At 42.7% G+C, this 14,963-nt stretch overlaps 1 protein-coding gene across 2 annotated transcripts in view; it reads left to right on the top strand.

Annotated features, from left to right (window-relative positions):
- The window catches only part of ASTN1 (astrotactin 1), a 408,165-nt gene extending 393,769 nt beyond the window's left edge, over window positions 1-14,396 (top strand). For both annotated transcript variants that reach the window (XM_088461906.1, XM_088461905.1), the window contains exons 19-23: window positions 887-1,038; window positions 2,065-2,200; window positions 2,737-2,837; window positions 6,964-7,147; window positions 12,057-14,396. In XM_088461906.1, coding sequence (XP_088318032.1) covers window positions 887-1,038; window positions 2,065-2,200; window positions 2,737-2,837; window positions 6,964-7,147; window positions 12,057-12,294 — 811 coding nt within the window. In that variant the 3' untranslated portion in view covers window positions 12,295-14,396. The remainder of the gene's footprint in view (window positions 1-886; window positions 1,039-2,064; window positions 2,201-2,736; window positions 2,838-6,963; window positions 7,148-12,056) is intronic.
- Window positions 14,397-14,963: the final 567 nt, after the last annotated feature.

The raw sequence follows: 14,963 nt of genomic DNA, 5'->3' as shown, positions 1-14,963 counted from the left end.
ATGTAGTCTTGGTCTGTTTTTGATCCTGTTAGGACCCTATATTAAAAATCGCAGAAGGATATATAGAAACCAGTATATTCTACTTTAACATAGTGGCAGGCCAATTGACTGCACATATTCCCTAACACTTACCAGCAGGTGACCACACAAACACAAATGTTAGTCATCTTACTGCTTACTTTTCCGTCCTGCTGGATCTAATCCATTTGGGGCTACATACTGTAAAGTGGTTGGCTAGTTTGATCAAAATGGACAAACCGTCTGCCATAGTGGCATCACTACAGGTGGTGGTCACACCCGGTGCAGCACTCAGTCAAAGTGGGTGTGGACTTGTGCCCACGAGGCCACAGCCCCCTGATGTATACCATTTTGGGGGGCGTGACCATGTATCACGCCCCCATTCTGGTCACACTGGGGGGCTTCCCCTGCACTCTGGGAGCTGCTTAGCTATGTTGGTCTCACCCCCATGAATGGTGCAACGAGATGCGGCCCACACCCCCCTAGTGATGCCACTGGTCTGACTTACTGTATTCTGCATGTGTATGTCAAGTTATAAAAATCAGTATATATCTCAGGTAGCAGTAATAACTTGGTAAAGGTGTAATCGCAGTGTTTGGTGTTATTTTCTGGCAGAACAGATCTTAAATTGATGTCACTGTTTGATGTATCTGGGAGGGATGGGAATACCTTTAACCTCCAGGGCTAGTCATTCAAAACACCCACTAAATGACAGAGCCCATCCAATGTGACCTTCCAGGTATCTGGCGGGCTTGGGCACAGAACTGCTCATTTCGTGGGTGCGCCATGTTGTGACTTAATTAGAAGTGTATCGTTCATTTCTCTTCAGTCAGTCAGGCTGCAAGTCTCTCTCTCCCTTCTTTCCCAGGCTGCATCTGTCCATGCTGCAGGAACCTAGCAGTTCACTCCTGGTGCTGGAGTGGTTGCATTCAGAATCCCCCATTGGAGCGCGGATAGTGGACTATCTCATTAGCCAGGAGAAGGTTGCTGATAGAATGGATCATTCCAAAATGGAGACAGGTATCAACGCCCATGGCAGGAGATTGTTTTTCAGGGCAGCACTTTTTTAGTTTATTGTATTGCAAAGGAACACATCATGGTCCCTGCCCTATGTTTGCTTCAACCACCTGAATAGAGTTAAACTGTGACATGCATAAGATTTGCAGCATTGCGCTATCATACTTCTGTATTTTCAGTTGAGCATTTCTCATACTGGTGTCCACTGGGAGAGAGCCAGGAAGGTTTACGTGCAGGTTCAGTACAGTACGGTTGCAGAGATGCTAGTTAACAGCATCCCTTAGGGATGCATCAGACTTTAACTTACACATACAGTATACTTAAGATATGCCCTTTAGGAGGAGTATATCTTTGTGCCTCCCTTAGGCCTGGTGCAAGTTTCTTAGTTGATGATGCTGACAGCTCATCTTTGCACCAGACATACATATATATATATATATATATGTATATGTATATATGTATATATATATATATATATATATATGTGTATATATATATATATATATATATATATATATATATATACATAAATACATTGGCTTTTCCATCCATAGAAACATAAGTGCACAGTCACGTTTTGCACGTACCCAAATGTAGCATCTTTGCTTTTAACTGTAAACCAGGATTTGTGTGTGTTAGTAGGGATTAATGATCCCCATTCATATTGAATTGCCATGCATGTAGATACAGTACATCCCACTTAACCTGTTTTTGTTTGTCAGTCTATTTCCTTATAACCTGCAGGTGTTAGGTTGTGCAAGATAACTATTGCTAGTGAAGACATTAGTCTGACATAGACCATTCCCACAAATATAGGCATATTAAAGGGGAGAATCATCAGAAGAAAACTGATTTATTTTAAAAAGATTTCCCATTACGTTAAATTGTTACTCCTCATGAATTAGAACCAGTGACATAAATACTTCTTATTTGGTGTGATGTTTTATATACGCATAGCTGTCATTTCCATCTGTAACCCCATCCCACACCAATCTCTCCCTGCTCTCCTCTCACGTTTCCATATTACAGAGACAGTGCTGAGCTTTGTGGAAGATATCATCTCAGGAGCCAAAGCTCCATGTGTGATGCCGGCTCAGGTACCCGACAAACATTCCTCGGTGATATCGATTGTCGTCCGCTGCCTGGAGTCTGACACTTCCTACATGTGAGTCCTCTGCGGCATCCCAGACTTACTTGATTACCAGGGAAATAATGGAGTCAGACCCTGCCAGTTAAAGTGCTCTGAATCTATTTTCATTTAAATTGACCATCTTTAGCATTAGTAAAGTGAATCACTGAAGTGAGTTATTATGGAGCATTGTGGGAAAAAAAGGTTAATAGATTTTGCTATTAATAGTCCCTGTATTATTTAACGGGTGACATACTGATGCCTTAGGGCTTGTGGGCCTGTTAATAACCCTGGTTTGGTAAATTAATCTTTTCATATTGCTCCCATTTAATCATCTTTGGTAATATTTATTCAAGTGGAGGTGTTGGTTTGGCCAAAGTATCATAAGCTTTGCAACCCACCTGGGGGGTCTGCTATTTAAATTGGAGTCCGTAATCATTTGCAGCCTGCATCACAGACTATTTCAAATCCCCCCTATAACTTAACCCATATTGTTCCTCCATATAGTCAGTCTCCCAGCATGTTATGTGCAGTGATCAATGTAATTCGAGATTATCTCCTCTCCTGACCAGGTTCACGTTATGGGGAGTTGATAACACAGGCAGGCGCTCCGAGCCAAGTCACATGACCGTACGCATGCCCTGCCCGGAGGTGGATGATGTAAAGTCGCAAGGTAACCGTTATTATGCATAATATAACCTAGGACATTGTATTCTAATTGTGTCCACACACATTTCTTTTATTAATTTTTCAATCATCGACATTGATTAATATTGCTATGTTTGTGGACACAGTTGTCTGTATAGAATCTTTTGCTTTAGTAATCAGGCTGGTTAGACAGTTTTGTATATAATCATAGAAATGAACATCATAGATCCTTTATTTTACATAATTTCATATTTGTTTTTATACTGACAGTCTTGAGACTTTTCTTGAATTACTTTTACAGAGTAAGGTTGTACGTAGAAGCATTGAAGGTTGATAGTTTTCTGACGATGGTAAAAAAAACACATCAGTGGTTGTACCATCGATGGTTGGTGCTCACGTGTGTGCAAACTGTGCTGCGTATTAGCACACCTCTGCTGTCGGACCTTCACCATCGATGTAACTGCATCTGGTTTCCCCCATGATGCGCAGCTTCGGGTTTCCACCATGATAGGGAAACCATCTACCATCGGCAATAAAGCATTGATGGTTGCTAACCATCAATGGCTGATGGCCATCCCTACTCAAGAGATCTGTGGGTCTTTGTTCCAATCACCTCTTAACAGATACATGAGATATGCTTTACCAAACCGGATGCATTATAAGCCATGTGACAAGACAAAACACCATTAATGAAAAAGTCAAATCTAACTTTTCCCCTGTAAGCGATAAAAATTGTATTTACATAGTGCTTTTATCTAATAGGACTCTAGTAATTATGACTTTATTTCCTGCTTTACATAAAGTAGTAAATAATAATAAAATATCATAAGCAATGTGATGGTGGTCTTCTGAAATAAGAACCAGGCACACCCATAAGCAATGCTACCTTCACCAATGCAAATGCAATGCCCGCAGTGACCAACCGGAATGATCTGTGACCCCACCTTCAAATGGGTTTGGTATGAGTGGTCCAAGTTGTGGATTGGGGTAGAGCCTAATTAGAACTAATATTCCAAATGGGAATGTTGACAGGTATACGGTCTCTAGCAAACCAATAATGTTTATATTTTGTCTAGTGCTTTTAGGGAACATTCTTTCCTTATTTGACCTCTTCATCCTGTTTCATTGCTTATGTAGAACTGCGGGAGCTGAATATACTAATTGGTCCATGCTTACTTACAGTATGGGTTCATGCAGTTGTAGAGTAGGGAAGCCTGGCTTATTTCTAAGGCAACAAATCTACACTTTTCAATATAAATTAGAATTGTCCACAGTAAGGTTCCAAAAACTATTTTTAGAAAAAAAAAAATGGCCCAGTGCCCTCCATGGGAACTCCAAGTAGCAGCCCAAATATACAGGCAGAAATGGCGGCACTCGGATGAAAAAGTCAGATACTTGTGCAGGTCAATACCAACATTTCAATACTCCTTTAATGCATCGTCATCGGTGATACTGATGACTATAAATTAAAGGAGCATCAAAACGTTGGTGTTTACCTGCATGTGTATCTAACTTTTTCACCCGGGTGCCACCGTTTCTGCATATGTGTGTGTGTGTGTGTATGTATAACTTTGGATGCTGATATATTTGTGCTGATTGTTATGCATTCCTCTATCTTTGCTGTGCATTTCTGGTTGTTGTTAAATGTTTTATGTATGTAGTAGTAAATACATTATACACACTTGTCTGAAGCCTCCTGCGATACAAGGTCAACACGGCATCTAGGGGAATGACTGTAATGTTTCTTGTACACTTATGCATTGGATCACATTAAAGCCAGTACAGTGCTCCTGCATACGATTCCATGTTTGTCCTCAGAGTATTTCCAGGTTCTTAGACAGAGCAGTACATACTCAGTATAAGTTAGGATATTGTACTGAGGATGACTCCGAACCATCCACCACCTTGTACATATTTCATAACTAAGTGCTCTGGGCTGTAAATAAATTAATAGGTAGAGGATGTTAAAAGAAAAACATCTAACATGCATCACAAAAAAAAGAACAAACCTAAGAAGTAAAAGAAAAATATGATTACTATGTTATAATAAGGATAACTGGTATCCCGGACAGGCGTCAGTGCACTCTCCCACTCCAAGATTACAAATTAATTTAATAAAAATAGAAGTAGTATGTCTTTATCAATCATGGGAGACTTTTGCTAAGAGATCAGAGTTTGTAGTGTACAGTATACTGTATGTGCACTGAGCAGTTTAATTATTTACTGTGGTTTACGTTCTGATTTATTCCTTTGGCATTTATTAGAAGCGGATGTCTCTGTTTCCTTTATAGTATTGTTAGGTAGTGTCTTTTTTCATCATTGCTGCTGTCATTATACTGTAACTATCTCCACTGGAATAAGAATTAGGGACATAATTATCAATTATCGTGTTTCAGACCTGATAATTATAATTTCTTATTGCCACTATTCAAAGGCAATAAGAAATTATATACAGCCTGAATATATATATTAACATTCACGTGCAGAGACAGGGGCTCCCTCAGGTTACTCAGGATGGGCAGTGTTTTCACGCTGCCTGGGCTAGTGAAGCTGCATCGGAAGGTGCAGGCATGCCTCGAAAGCAGCTCCGACATGCCCCCATTTTTTGAGAAAGCTGTCCGTCGCCGCCCAGTTCTCACCCCCAAATGGCCGAAGCTTAGGGGGCACTGTGAGCGATCTTGCAGAACGAGATGCGGCACCAGTGCATGCGAAGATCTCACGCCATCGGTGATGTACAGTACGTAACCCAACTGGAATTAGGGCCTGATTCAGAGGCGCACGCTATTTGCCTGCGCTCGCTCTGAATCAGGGCGTCCCTATATTTTTTAATTCCGGCCTCCAGGCCGCTCGCACAGCTGTGGGTGACCACCCACAGCTTGTGCGAGTGGCCTGGCGATGGTCGCGATTATCGTGACCATCGGCTTTGTAAGGAGACCCTTGTGGTAGGGTCTCTGCACTCGCAATGCCAAGTGGACTTCCAGCTCTAATAGAGCAGGAGTTCACTACTGACATCACGAGTGATGTCAGTAGGGCCGCCCACAAACGGCAGCCGTTCCTTCGGGAACGCCTCCGTTTGTTCAGACACCCCCCTTACCCGCCTACAAAACGGGGTGAGCTGTCTTTCAACATCGACAGCCGCCCTGTTTTGCTGTGAGCTCCGGAGCGAGTGAAGGTCTCACTCGCTTCGGGGCTCGCATGCGCGCGCACTGGGCCACCATCGACCCGCTTGCGAGCACTATGCGCTTGCGCATGGGTCTGAATCAGGCCCTTTATATACAATAGTAAATGCATGAAAATGACAATAAATAGTCAACAGTGCAGACATGGTTTCCAGATTTCCATTCTCAAAGTGTAACACTGAATTTAAAATAAAAAAAAAAGCAGCAGGCGATGTCTCATGTGTTAATGCAGCTCCAGTAGAATAGATTATATTGTTATATAAAAAAACAGTTAAAAACACATTACTAAATGCACTGTAATATTCATGTGCTTTACCAGCGCAAATAGGTGAATGAGCCCTAGATCTGTGCTCCATCGCTATGGCAATGCCACAGGACGCCTGGTTAAGTCTGTTGCATCCAGCACCCCCAACATATAATGAGCCCCCAGAATGTATGTTTCATTACTAGCAGCTCATCACGACAGGCTTGATTACCTAGCCCAGGAATGGTTCTGCCTCATGAAATCCCCAAACGCCTAAAAACATTCTAGCAACTGCGAGCGAATTGCTTGGCAATTCTAATTAATTAAATGTTATAAATTGCCTGAATGTTCTTCCTTCAGTTACATGACCTTAACTGCTATATTTTGTATATTCAGTGATACTTGTTACAGCGATCCATGAAGTTTAGCTGCTATGGCAAACCAATTAAATATAATTAAGACTGAAGTTAATAAACTGTTAAAGATGATCGAGAACATTTAAAATGGGTTATTGTTTTGTCTTGATGCATTTCCTGTACGGTTTGTGTAGTACTTTTAATCTCCGCTGTTAAAAGAAAAATAAATGAGTTTGGGAAAAATTGTGAGAAATAACAACTAATCCGAATCCGTGTGGACATTACGCTGGCAATGGATTGCAAGATATGCGCTATTAAGCAAGCGATGTATATTTTACTGTGTTGTGTTGATTACTCTACCCCCTTTCCCAGAGGTGGCTGATAAGATCTACAACCTCTTCAATGGTTACACCAGTGGTAAAGAACAGCAGACCGCATACAACACCCTGCTGGAACTGGGGTCCCCCAGCCTACACCGTGTACGATTCCACTACAACCAGCACTTCCAGAGTTTTGGGGAGTTCACCTGGCGTTGTGAAGATGAGCTAGGGCCCAGGTATATACTTTATTTTACATCTCAGGCCTGTTTATGTGGGTGCTTTGTCATAAAAGATTGTTAATGGCAGTTGCTGCTTTAGCTTCTTAAAAAATAATTACAAAAATAATCTTTACATTTCTTTTTTATACACAATCCCTATTTTCTGTTCTTCCCTGATTTTTAGCAGCAAATAAAGGGTATGGCCTGCTGGCTAGGGTGTGGACTCATCAAATATGTGTGTGGTTGGCTTGGATCACGGTGTGGCCTATTTTGGCCCTCTTTTCCTGCCTGCGACGTGGCACGATATGGGTTCACGCTGCGGTCTCCAGAGTCCTGCGTCTGCTGGCGGCCCGGAGCTGCACAACAGCAAAAATCACAGCGGACATTTTCCTGGTGATTTTCACACTAGAGATATCCCAGGGAATAAGGTATGGCAGCCATTTTCCCAGAGAGCTGCACAAGCACAGCAGACTCTGCACCAAGCCATAGAGGGGTATTCAATATGAAACGTTAACTTCACTGTCGAAGTTAACGTTTCATATCAGAGTTTTTACCTGCATTAAAGTATCGGGCGCGCTCCCGCTTATCCCTGTATTCAATATAAAATTAACGAAAACGGGAAACTCCGAAGTTGGATTTGCGTAAAGTTACGAATTTTTCCTTAAAAAAATTGTAAGACCCTCCTAAAGTTCTAAAAACATGGGGGAACACTATGGGCACCCCCGTTTTAGCCTTTAATTGAAAGTCGGGGATTTAAATAGCCGCAGCAGGTGTTTTTTTTCCCGATATTGAAGAAGTGATGCAGAAGAGCACTTAAGTTATTTTTTTCATTTTTTTAAGTGGTCCCATCAAATTTGGGGTACATGAAAATGGGTACTAGCATAAGTCCCTAAAGTAAGTTTTTAAAAATGCTGCATTTGTGCACCTGCCGCTATAATTCTATTCTAGAATACACCTGCCGCCTACATGCAGAATAGCCCTGAACCTATTTCCCTATTCTTAAACAATTTTTTCCCATTTTTTTTTTCACCCCAATTTTTAAATTAATTTTTTGGGGTGTCCCTATTTTTTTTTAATACTTTTTTTGACACAGTTCTTTTTTAAATGTCATTCCCAGGGGTGCAGGCTATTTTTTTTAAGCCTGCACCCCTAAACCCCAATTCTGCACTTTTTTTCGACACCTATTCAATGGTGAAAAGTTATCCCCGTTTTTTATCAAAGACTTTTCAAAACTGCGATAAGTCTTTGAAATTGAATACAGTGTAAAAGTAAAACCTGCGATAATGACGTCATACTTCCGATATTAACGCAAAAACAATGTTTTCGCTCCCATATTGAGTACCCCTGATAGTCTACTGCCCCAGAGGAGGGGGCCCACAGGGAGGCTGCACACGGTCCCCCTTCTCTCTTAAACCATCTTTGGTTAGAAGTGAAGAGATGTCTAATGCGGTCACTTCACTCCTCCTCCAGCATCCTACCACGTTACTTACGTATGAGCGGTATCCTGACCACGCATGTGCAGGCGGCCATCGCCAACGGATCCCTCCCCTGGTCAATTGTGCATTATGAAGATGGTGTTAGCTAGCGGTGCCAACCTAAGGAAGGTGCTTTTGCGGTCAAAAAAGGAGGGCGGCCATATCTGATATCTCCGATAACTGCCGCTGTCCCCTGTACATACATCCTGGGGATACCTTTATATTTGTGGGTACCTGCCAAAAACTAATATTTTGGAGGATATCCCACAAATATTTGTTGATAAATAGGCCTCTAAGAGCCTTGTTCTGTCCTTTGTTCCATTAAAGCAAGGATTTTACATGCCTGTAGTTTGTTTCAATTGAGGTTTGTGAGGCACGTGAATATTTTAACAAACTAACTAAATTGCTGTCAATTACAGCCACCTATTGTTTTTAGAAAATGCAATTAAGCTTTGTCTTGTTGAATGCGGTTTAAATATAGAGAAGTGGATGCGTCATGGCTTGTTTACAGGGTTGTTTTTCCTTGGACTTTTGAACACTTACAGCTTATTTTTCTACAGCATTTGCAACCATAAAAAATACAGAGACCCCATTTTGGAAGCTGGGTAGTAAATTAAAAATCGCAAGCATAAGTTTAGGGTTTTTTTTCTTCTAAATAAGTCCCTGTGGATATTTAGAGACATTCAAAATGCAATCAAAATCCTGGAAAGAATATTTAAGTGAAACAGTCCTAAAGGTGCCCACACACATACCGACTTTTCATCCAGTTTGGCCGATTTAGACGAATCGTGACGACAGATAATGTAAAAAATGGCCAAATCGTGAGTTTCTACTCTTGATCACGATGCCGATGCGCGTCCCCGCTCGTCGTACCTCGCATCTTCAGATCTGCCGTGCTGTAGGGCAGATTAGCCAATCTGGGATACAATGCATTGGCTGCAAGATAGATCTTTAGTCAGATTGGACATTTTTAACTCCAAATCGTGACCACGACTGCTGGGGAGAGTTCAGGGGAAATCGTGTACATCGGCTGATTGGGAGCAAGTCGGTATGTGTGTGGGCACCATTACTTCTCATTCCTTCTCTCAAAGACACAGCTGAGCGGGGGTATTGCACAGTGGCAGCAGCCATTTTGTTGCTGAACCAACATGGATGAGCAAAAAGTATATACACAATAGAAGCAGCCATTTTGTGACTGAACCAACATGGATGAAGATGAAGTCTACCAATTAATCAGGAATAATTAATGTGACTCATCAGTGGTCAAATGATTAGGCGCATTGATTGGTTACTGTTTTATGAATATTAATAGCAGGGCCATAGCTAGGGTAGTGCAGCCGGTGCCATCACACAGGGCACCACAGGTCAGGGGAGCTGTTTGCGCCTGACAAATTTATGTTTATTCTCATTCTTGCTTGTAGCTTCCTCTTATTTCATCCCCAGCATCTCCTGGCCTCTCATATCTCTTCCCTGGCCCTTCCCCATGAAGCCCTGGCCCTTTTTGGGTGCATTATGAGGGGGGCGTCAATGGTCTTTCTGGCACAGGGCACCAAAAAGTCTAGTTACGGCTCTTGATTAATAGTATTGGACCAGGTCATAAAATGGTTTCAAAGCTATTTATGAAGAAATGCACATTAAATAGCCAGACAGGCCAATGTTTGCAATTAATGTATTTCAAATGCTGTGTATGACTTTGATAAATAAAATACATGAAATAGCTACCGTCTTTCTATTAACTAAATTTATCCTTCCAGCTTTTTTTCACTGGTCTGTAGCAGATTTATATGTAAGGTGAAAGTTAATTCTCTTACTAAACAAGCAGACGGTGAATAACACATGGACAATGCATTTTACCTTCATGGCTCATATCTAAAAGTTTCCATTTAGGGGTTTAGTGGCCTGTTAAAATGTCACTGACGTTACTGAAGGACCCTTAGCTAATAGAAGTAAAGAAACCAAGAACTTGTATCTGAAAGTAAGCATTAAGTGTGCCAGTGATTAGCTTGGCTTATCTCAAGCTTATCACTGAGGGGCCTATTTACTAACAAGCAGTGATAACCATGCTTTTTATATGAATAAAATAAGATTGAGCAGCTGTGCAATAGTCAGTTGTCTCAGCAACACGGGCTCAGGGCTTGCTGGTTTAATTTACCACTTCTCTGGGGCAGGATCTGCGTACGGGTGACCCAGCTCGCACATGCACAGCGGAACTCATTCATATTAAATCAGATAATGTGAATTCAAGGTAAAGACTGAAGAATTAAACTAATGACTATTGTATGTTATCAGAGATGGATTTAGACCTTATGGGGCCCTAGGCAAGATAGTGGTTTGGGGCCCCCCTCCCTCAAAAAATCCTGTGCATATATTACAGTAGGTGTCGATGGAGCAAGATACACACATCATATTATATACACACATCATTTTATCTATATATATATATGGAATCTGTATGAGATGGCGGGGCTTGGGATCCCGGCACTTAGAATCCTGATACCGGCATCTCGAAAGGGTTAACATACCGACACTTGTTGGTCGGTATGCTAACCCTCCCTCCCTCTATCCCTACCCTAACCCCTCTTTGGTGCCAAACCCAAACCTCCCCCCTAGTGCCTGACCCTAACCTCCCCTTCCCCGGTGCCTAACCCTAACCCTCCCCTGGCTACAATGCCTGGCTGCAATAGAAGAGGCAGCTCAGACAAACAACATGTATGGTGACTGCAGGGCTGGCTAGTACAGCAGCGGAGGCTGTGGGGAGAAAGGGGGGTTTTGCTGCGGAGAGGGGGGCTGGCTACAATGCGGGGGGCAGCAGAGGAGACTGGCTGAACTCACATCCCTGGGCTGTCTGCCAGCTGAAGGACTGTAACTCTGCCTCCGAGTCCTCCTCCCCCCTGCATGGTAGAGGCAGAGTCAGAGCCCTGACGTGTGTGTATGATATTTCCCCCCGGCCGGTCCTAGGCTGCAAGCAGCAGCAGTTCAGACACAGAGCAGCAGACTATTCCCCAGGGCCAGATTTCGGAGGGGGGGGTGGCCACGGGGCCCCTTAGGACCCGACGAGCCCTAGGCGGCGCCTAGGTTGCCTTATGGTAAATCCGCCCCTGTAATGTTATATGAAGAGCAGGAGAAGACTTACAGAACCTGGGTGCAGATTTGAATAGAGAAAGCAACATTTATCAAGTTCTGTTTTAACCAATTTCTATAGCCCTGGTCACTTTATTGTTTCATAGCTTTAATATGTTTTTAATTTAATCTCTCTTCCTCTTTACATCTCTTACAAAGACAGGTTTGCAGATGTTTATGTAGATTTTGGTTCTACACCAAAACTTGTTTGTCTGTTATGCTTAGGTGAGATGAGTACTAAATAGTTATATAAAATGCAATATATCCATTTGAAATGAAATGTAACATAGACATAATTGTCATAGTTGGTCTGTATTGTTTTCTTTTCTCAGGAAAGCTGGCTTAGTATTGTCTCAACTTGATGCCTTGAGTCCAAGGTGCAGCTATCTGCTGGGAGAACCTAGAATCAGCCTCCGTCGCACTTCCCTGCGTTACCTGGCCTGTCGATACAGTGAACCCAAAATCCACGCAATGAACTGGACTGATCTAAATAGAGACCTGCGGAAGAACTGTGAGGAACAGATACTCATCGTTTTGAGCAACGATTATGGAGACAGCAAGGACAACTGAAGGTCACTGGTGCCCCACCCAGAACTAGGACTCAGGAACTGACTCTGTGTTACATAAAAGCAAACTGAATGAGTCACTGCACACACTGTACTGTTGTTGGATTAGACTTTTGATCTAAGAACACAAAGTAATCAACAATTGAATTGACTGGCACCTGCTAGCTTCTGGAATCGTGGATGAGGCAAGAGGATCAGTCAAAATATAATTACCTACATCATGGTGCACTATATATAAAACAAGTGTCATACCGGAACCCTAACCCCCTACTAGATCTCGTTAAATGCTCTACTGTATAATACCCAATGTCATGGATATGAATATTTCACTGGTGGCAACAATTGCGTAACTCAGGCTCTAAGTCATGAAGATGTTTACCCTGTTCTAACATGAGGTCTGTACAGTGTCTTGTCATTTCCATCATACAGTGGTAACAAGAATCAGTGTTCCTGCTTGGTGGAAAATGTCAGACCCAGAGGTGTAACTGTGTAAAATTAATACCTTTTCCTTTGCCTTCAAAGGATACAGTAGTTACAGAAAATTGCACATTGAGAGTACTCTCCATGTGTTGAATAATAATACCCCCTGCTACCTATCTGATTTTTTCTCCCCTGTCTTTTTACAAGACTGGAAGCCACAGAGCCGTTCACACAGTGCCTGATTCTCGTTGGGTGGGTTTATCTATTACTGTCTTCCAGCTGTGCAGATGAAACAACAGATGCTGTAGCAGCCCCCAGAAGAAGACCCCTGTTTCACTAAATAATTTGTCACTGATCTAGGCAAAGCCTTTTCTGGAACTTTGCTATTATTTAACACAAAGCCTTCAAAAATTATTTTTAAATATGTTCCCAACTGGACCAGGGCTTTTGGTTATTTCACCTGTAGCCGAGATGTAGTCTCTCAGTGTTAGACATGTTGGTGTGGAAGAGAAGAGTAGTGAGGTGCAAGCATGTCGTGGTGATGTGTTGCTGAACTGCAGAACTCATCCGATGGCATATTGGTTGGGTGAGTGGCAGTTTGAAGGCACCACTTTGCCCATATGGTCAGTGAATAAAGTTGCTCTGTAGGATTGTTGAACATGTTGGTCATGGACATAGTACATCGAGGTCTATGGCTAGAAGATGAGAATGCATAAGGAGTTTATTGGTTGACTTTGTTTAGTGTTAAAATCATATAGATCAGATCTTTAAAGGGAGAAAAAGTGTAAGAACAAGGATTACATACTGAGTAATGTCTCTCCACTGGTTGCTTTGTCCTTCTACTGCATCTACGCCACTCATTGTCAGTGTGATGGCTACATGTCCACCTCCTTGTGTACTAATCAATCCACTGCTTTGTGTCATCTCTGGTACTGCTACAGAAGTCATTCACACCAAATGCCTATATGTTAGTTACACTGTGTTTCATCCATCTAACGCATTTGTGCTGCACCCAACTCCTGTTGTGCTCAACAATTCTACCACTGTCTAAACATCCCAATCCTGTTCGCTGCTGTCATCTATCAGCTCTATAACAATTACATACAATCACTAAAAGCTCTTTGAATGTATGGATGACATATTGCCATTTGGACTATTTCAAACATTTTAACCTTAATTGTCTCTCTTCTCTGCAGTCTATTAAAATGTCTGTTCACTAACCTCACCCACTGATATGCCTCTGCTTCCCCGCTGTGTTACTCCCTGCACTCATTCCTTCTTTGTTCAACATCATCTTCACTCTTCTAGTTGACCTGAGACTATTCTCCACTCTTTAAGCTTCATCACAGTTATGTCTGCAGGTCTTCTCCTCATTAACACATTACATACAGCGCTGAGCGCTCACAACCGGGTCGATGTTTAGGCCCTGCGCACGCTCAGAGGCCGCACTGCACGTGCGCAAGCACCGGAGCGAGAGAGAAACTCTCTCGCTCCGGAACTCACTACAAAAGGGCCGGCTGTCGATGTTGATCGACAGCTCAGCCCGTTTTGTAGGCGGGGCGGGGGAATGGTTTCACATGCAGAGGCGTTCCTTAAGGAACGCCTGCCGTTTTGTGGGCGGCCGCACTGACATCAGCAGTGATGTCAGTGGGGAGCTTCCTGCTCGATCAGAGCAGGAAGCTCCCTGGGGCTGCCGAGACCCAACCTTAGGGTCTCGTCGCAAGCCCTGATGGTCGCGATGGTCTTGACAACTTAGCTAGCAATCAGGAGGCCGCACTTAAAAATAGAAGCGGCCGCCCTCATTCAGAACGAGTGCTCGCTTCTTGCGAGCGCCTCTGAATGAGGGCCTATATCTCCACCCACTTTATCTCTCTCCAAGACTTAGTACATCGACCCCTTTGTTTGAAAAATGACAGTTAGGAGCTGATTGGTTGGTACTTTATCTCCATCCATTTTATCACTCTCTGAGGCTTAGTCCATACACCCCAATGTCTTTCATTGCCCACAGTCTACAAAGAATAGAAACCAGTGTTGGGAATGTGAAGTTATCTGGAGATTAGATCATCCTGACAAAATCTTCAGTCATTTTCCTACTGTTTTTACTTTGCCCTATTTTGCAGCAAATAATCGGCATTAACGGCAGCTCAGAGTCTCCGACAAGTGCTCCCTGGAAACACATTTTATTCTTACACTTGAATTTAATGGGTGAGGAGAGGGGAGGGGCATGCACCTTCCTCGCCTCTGTAATGCTGA

Source organism: Taudactylus pleione, unplaced genomic scaffold (genome assembly GCF_031769625.1).
Source record: "Taudactylus pleione unplaced genomic scaffold, aTauple2 ptg001123l, whole genome shotgun sequence".
NCBI lineage: Eukaryota > Metazoa > Chordata > Amphibia > Anura > Myobatrachidae > Taudactylus > Taudactylus pleione.
Note: the sequence above shows the minus strand (reverse complement) of the source record. Positions and strands in the feature narration are given on the sequence as shown.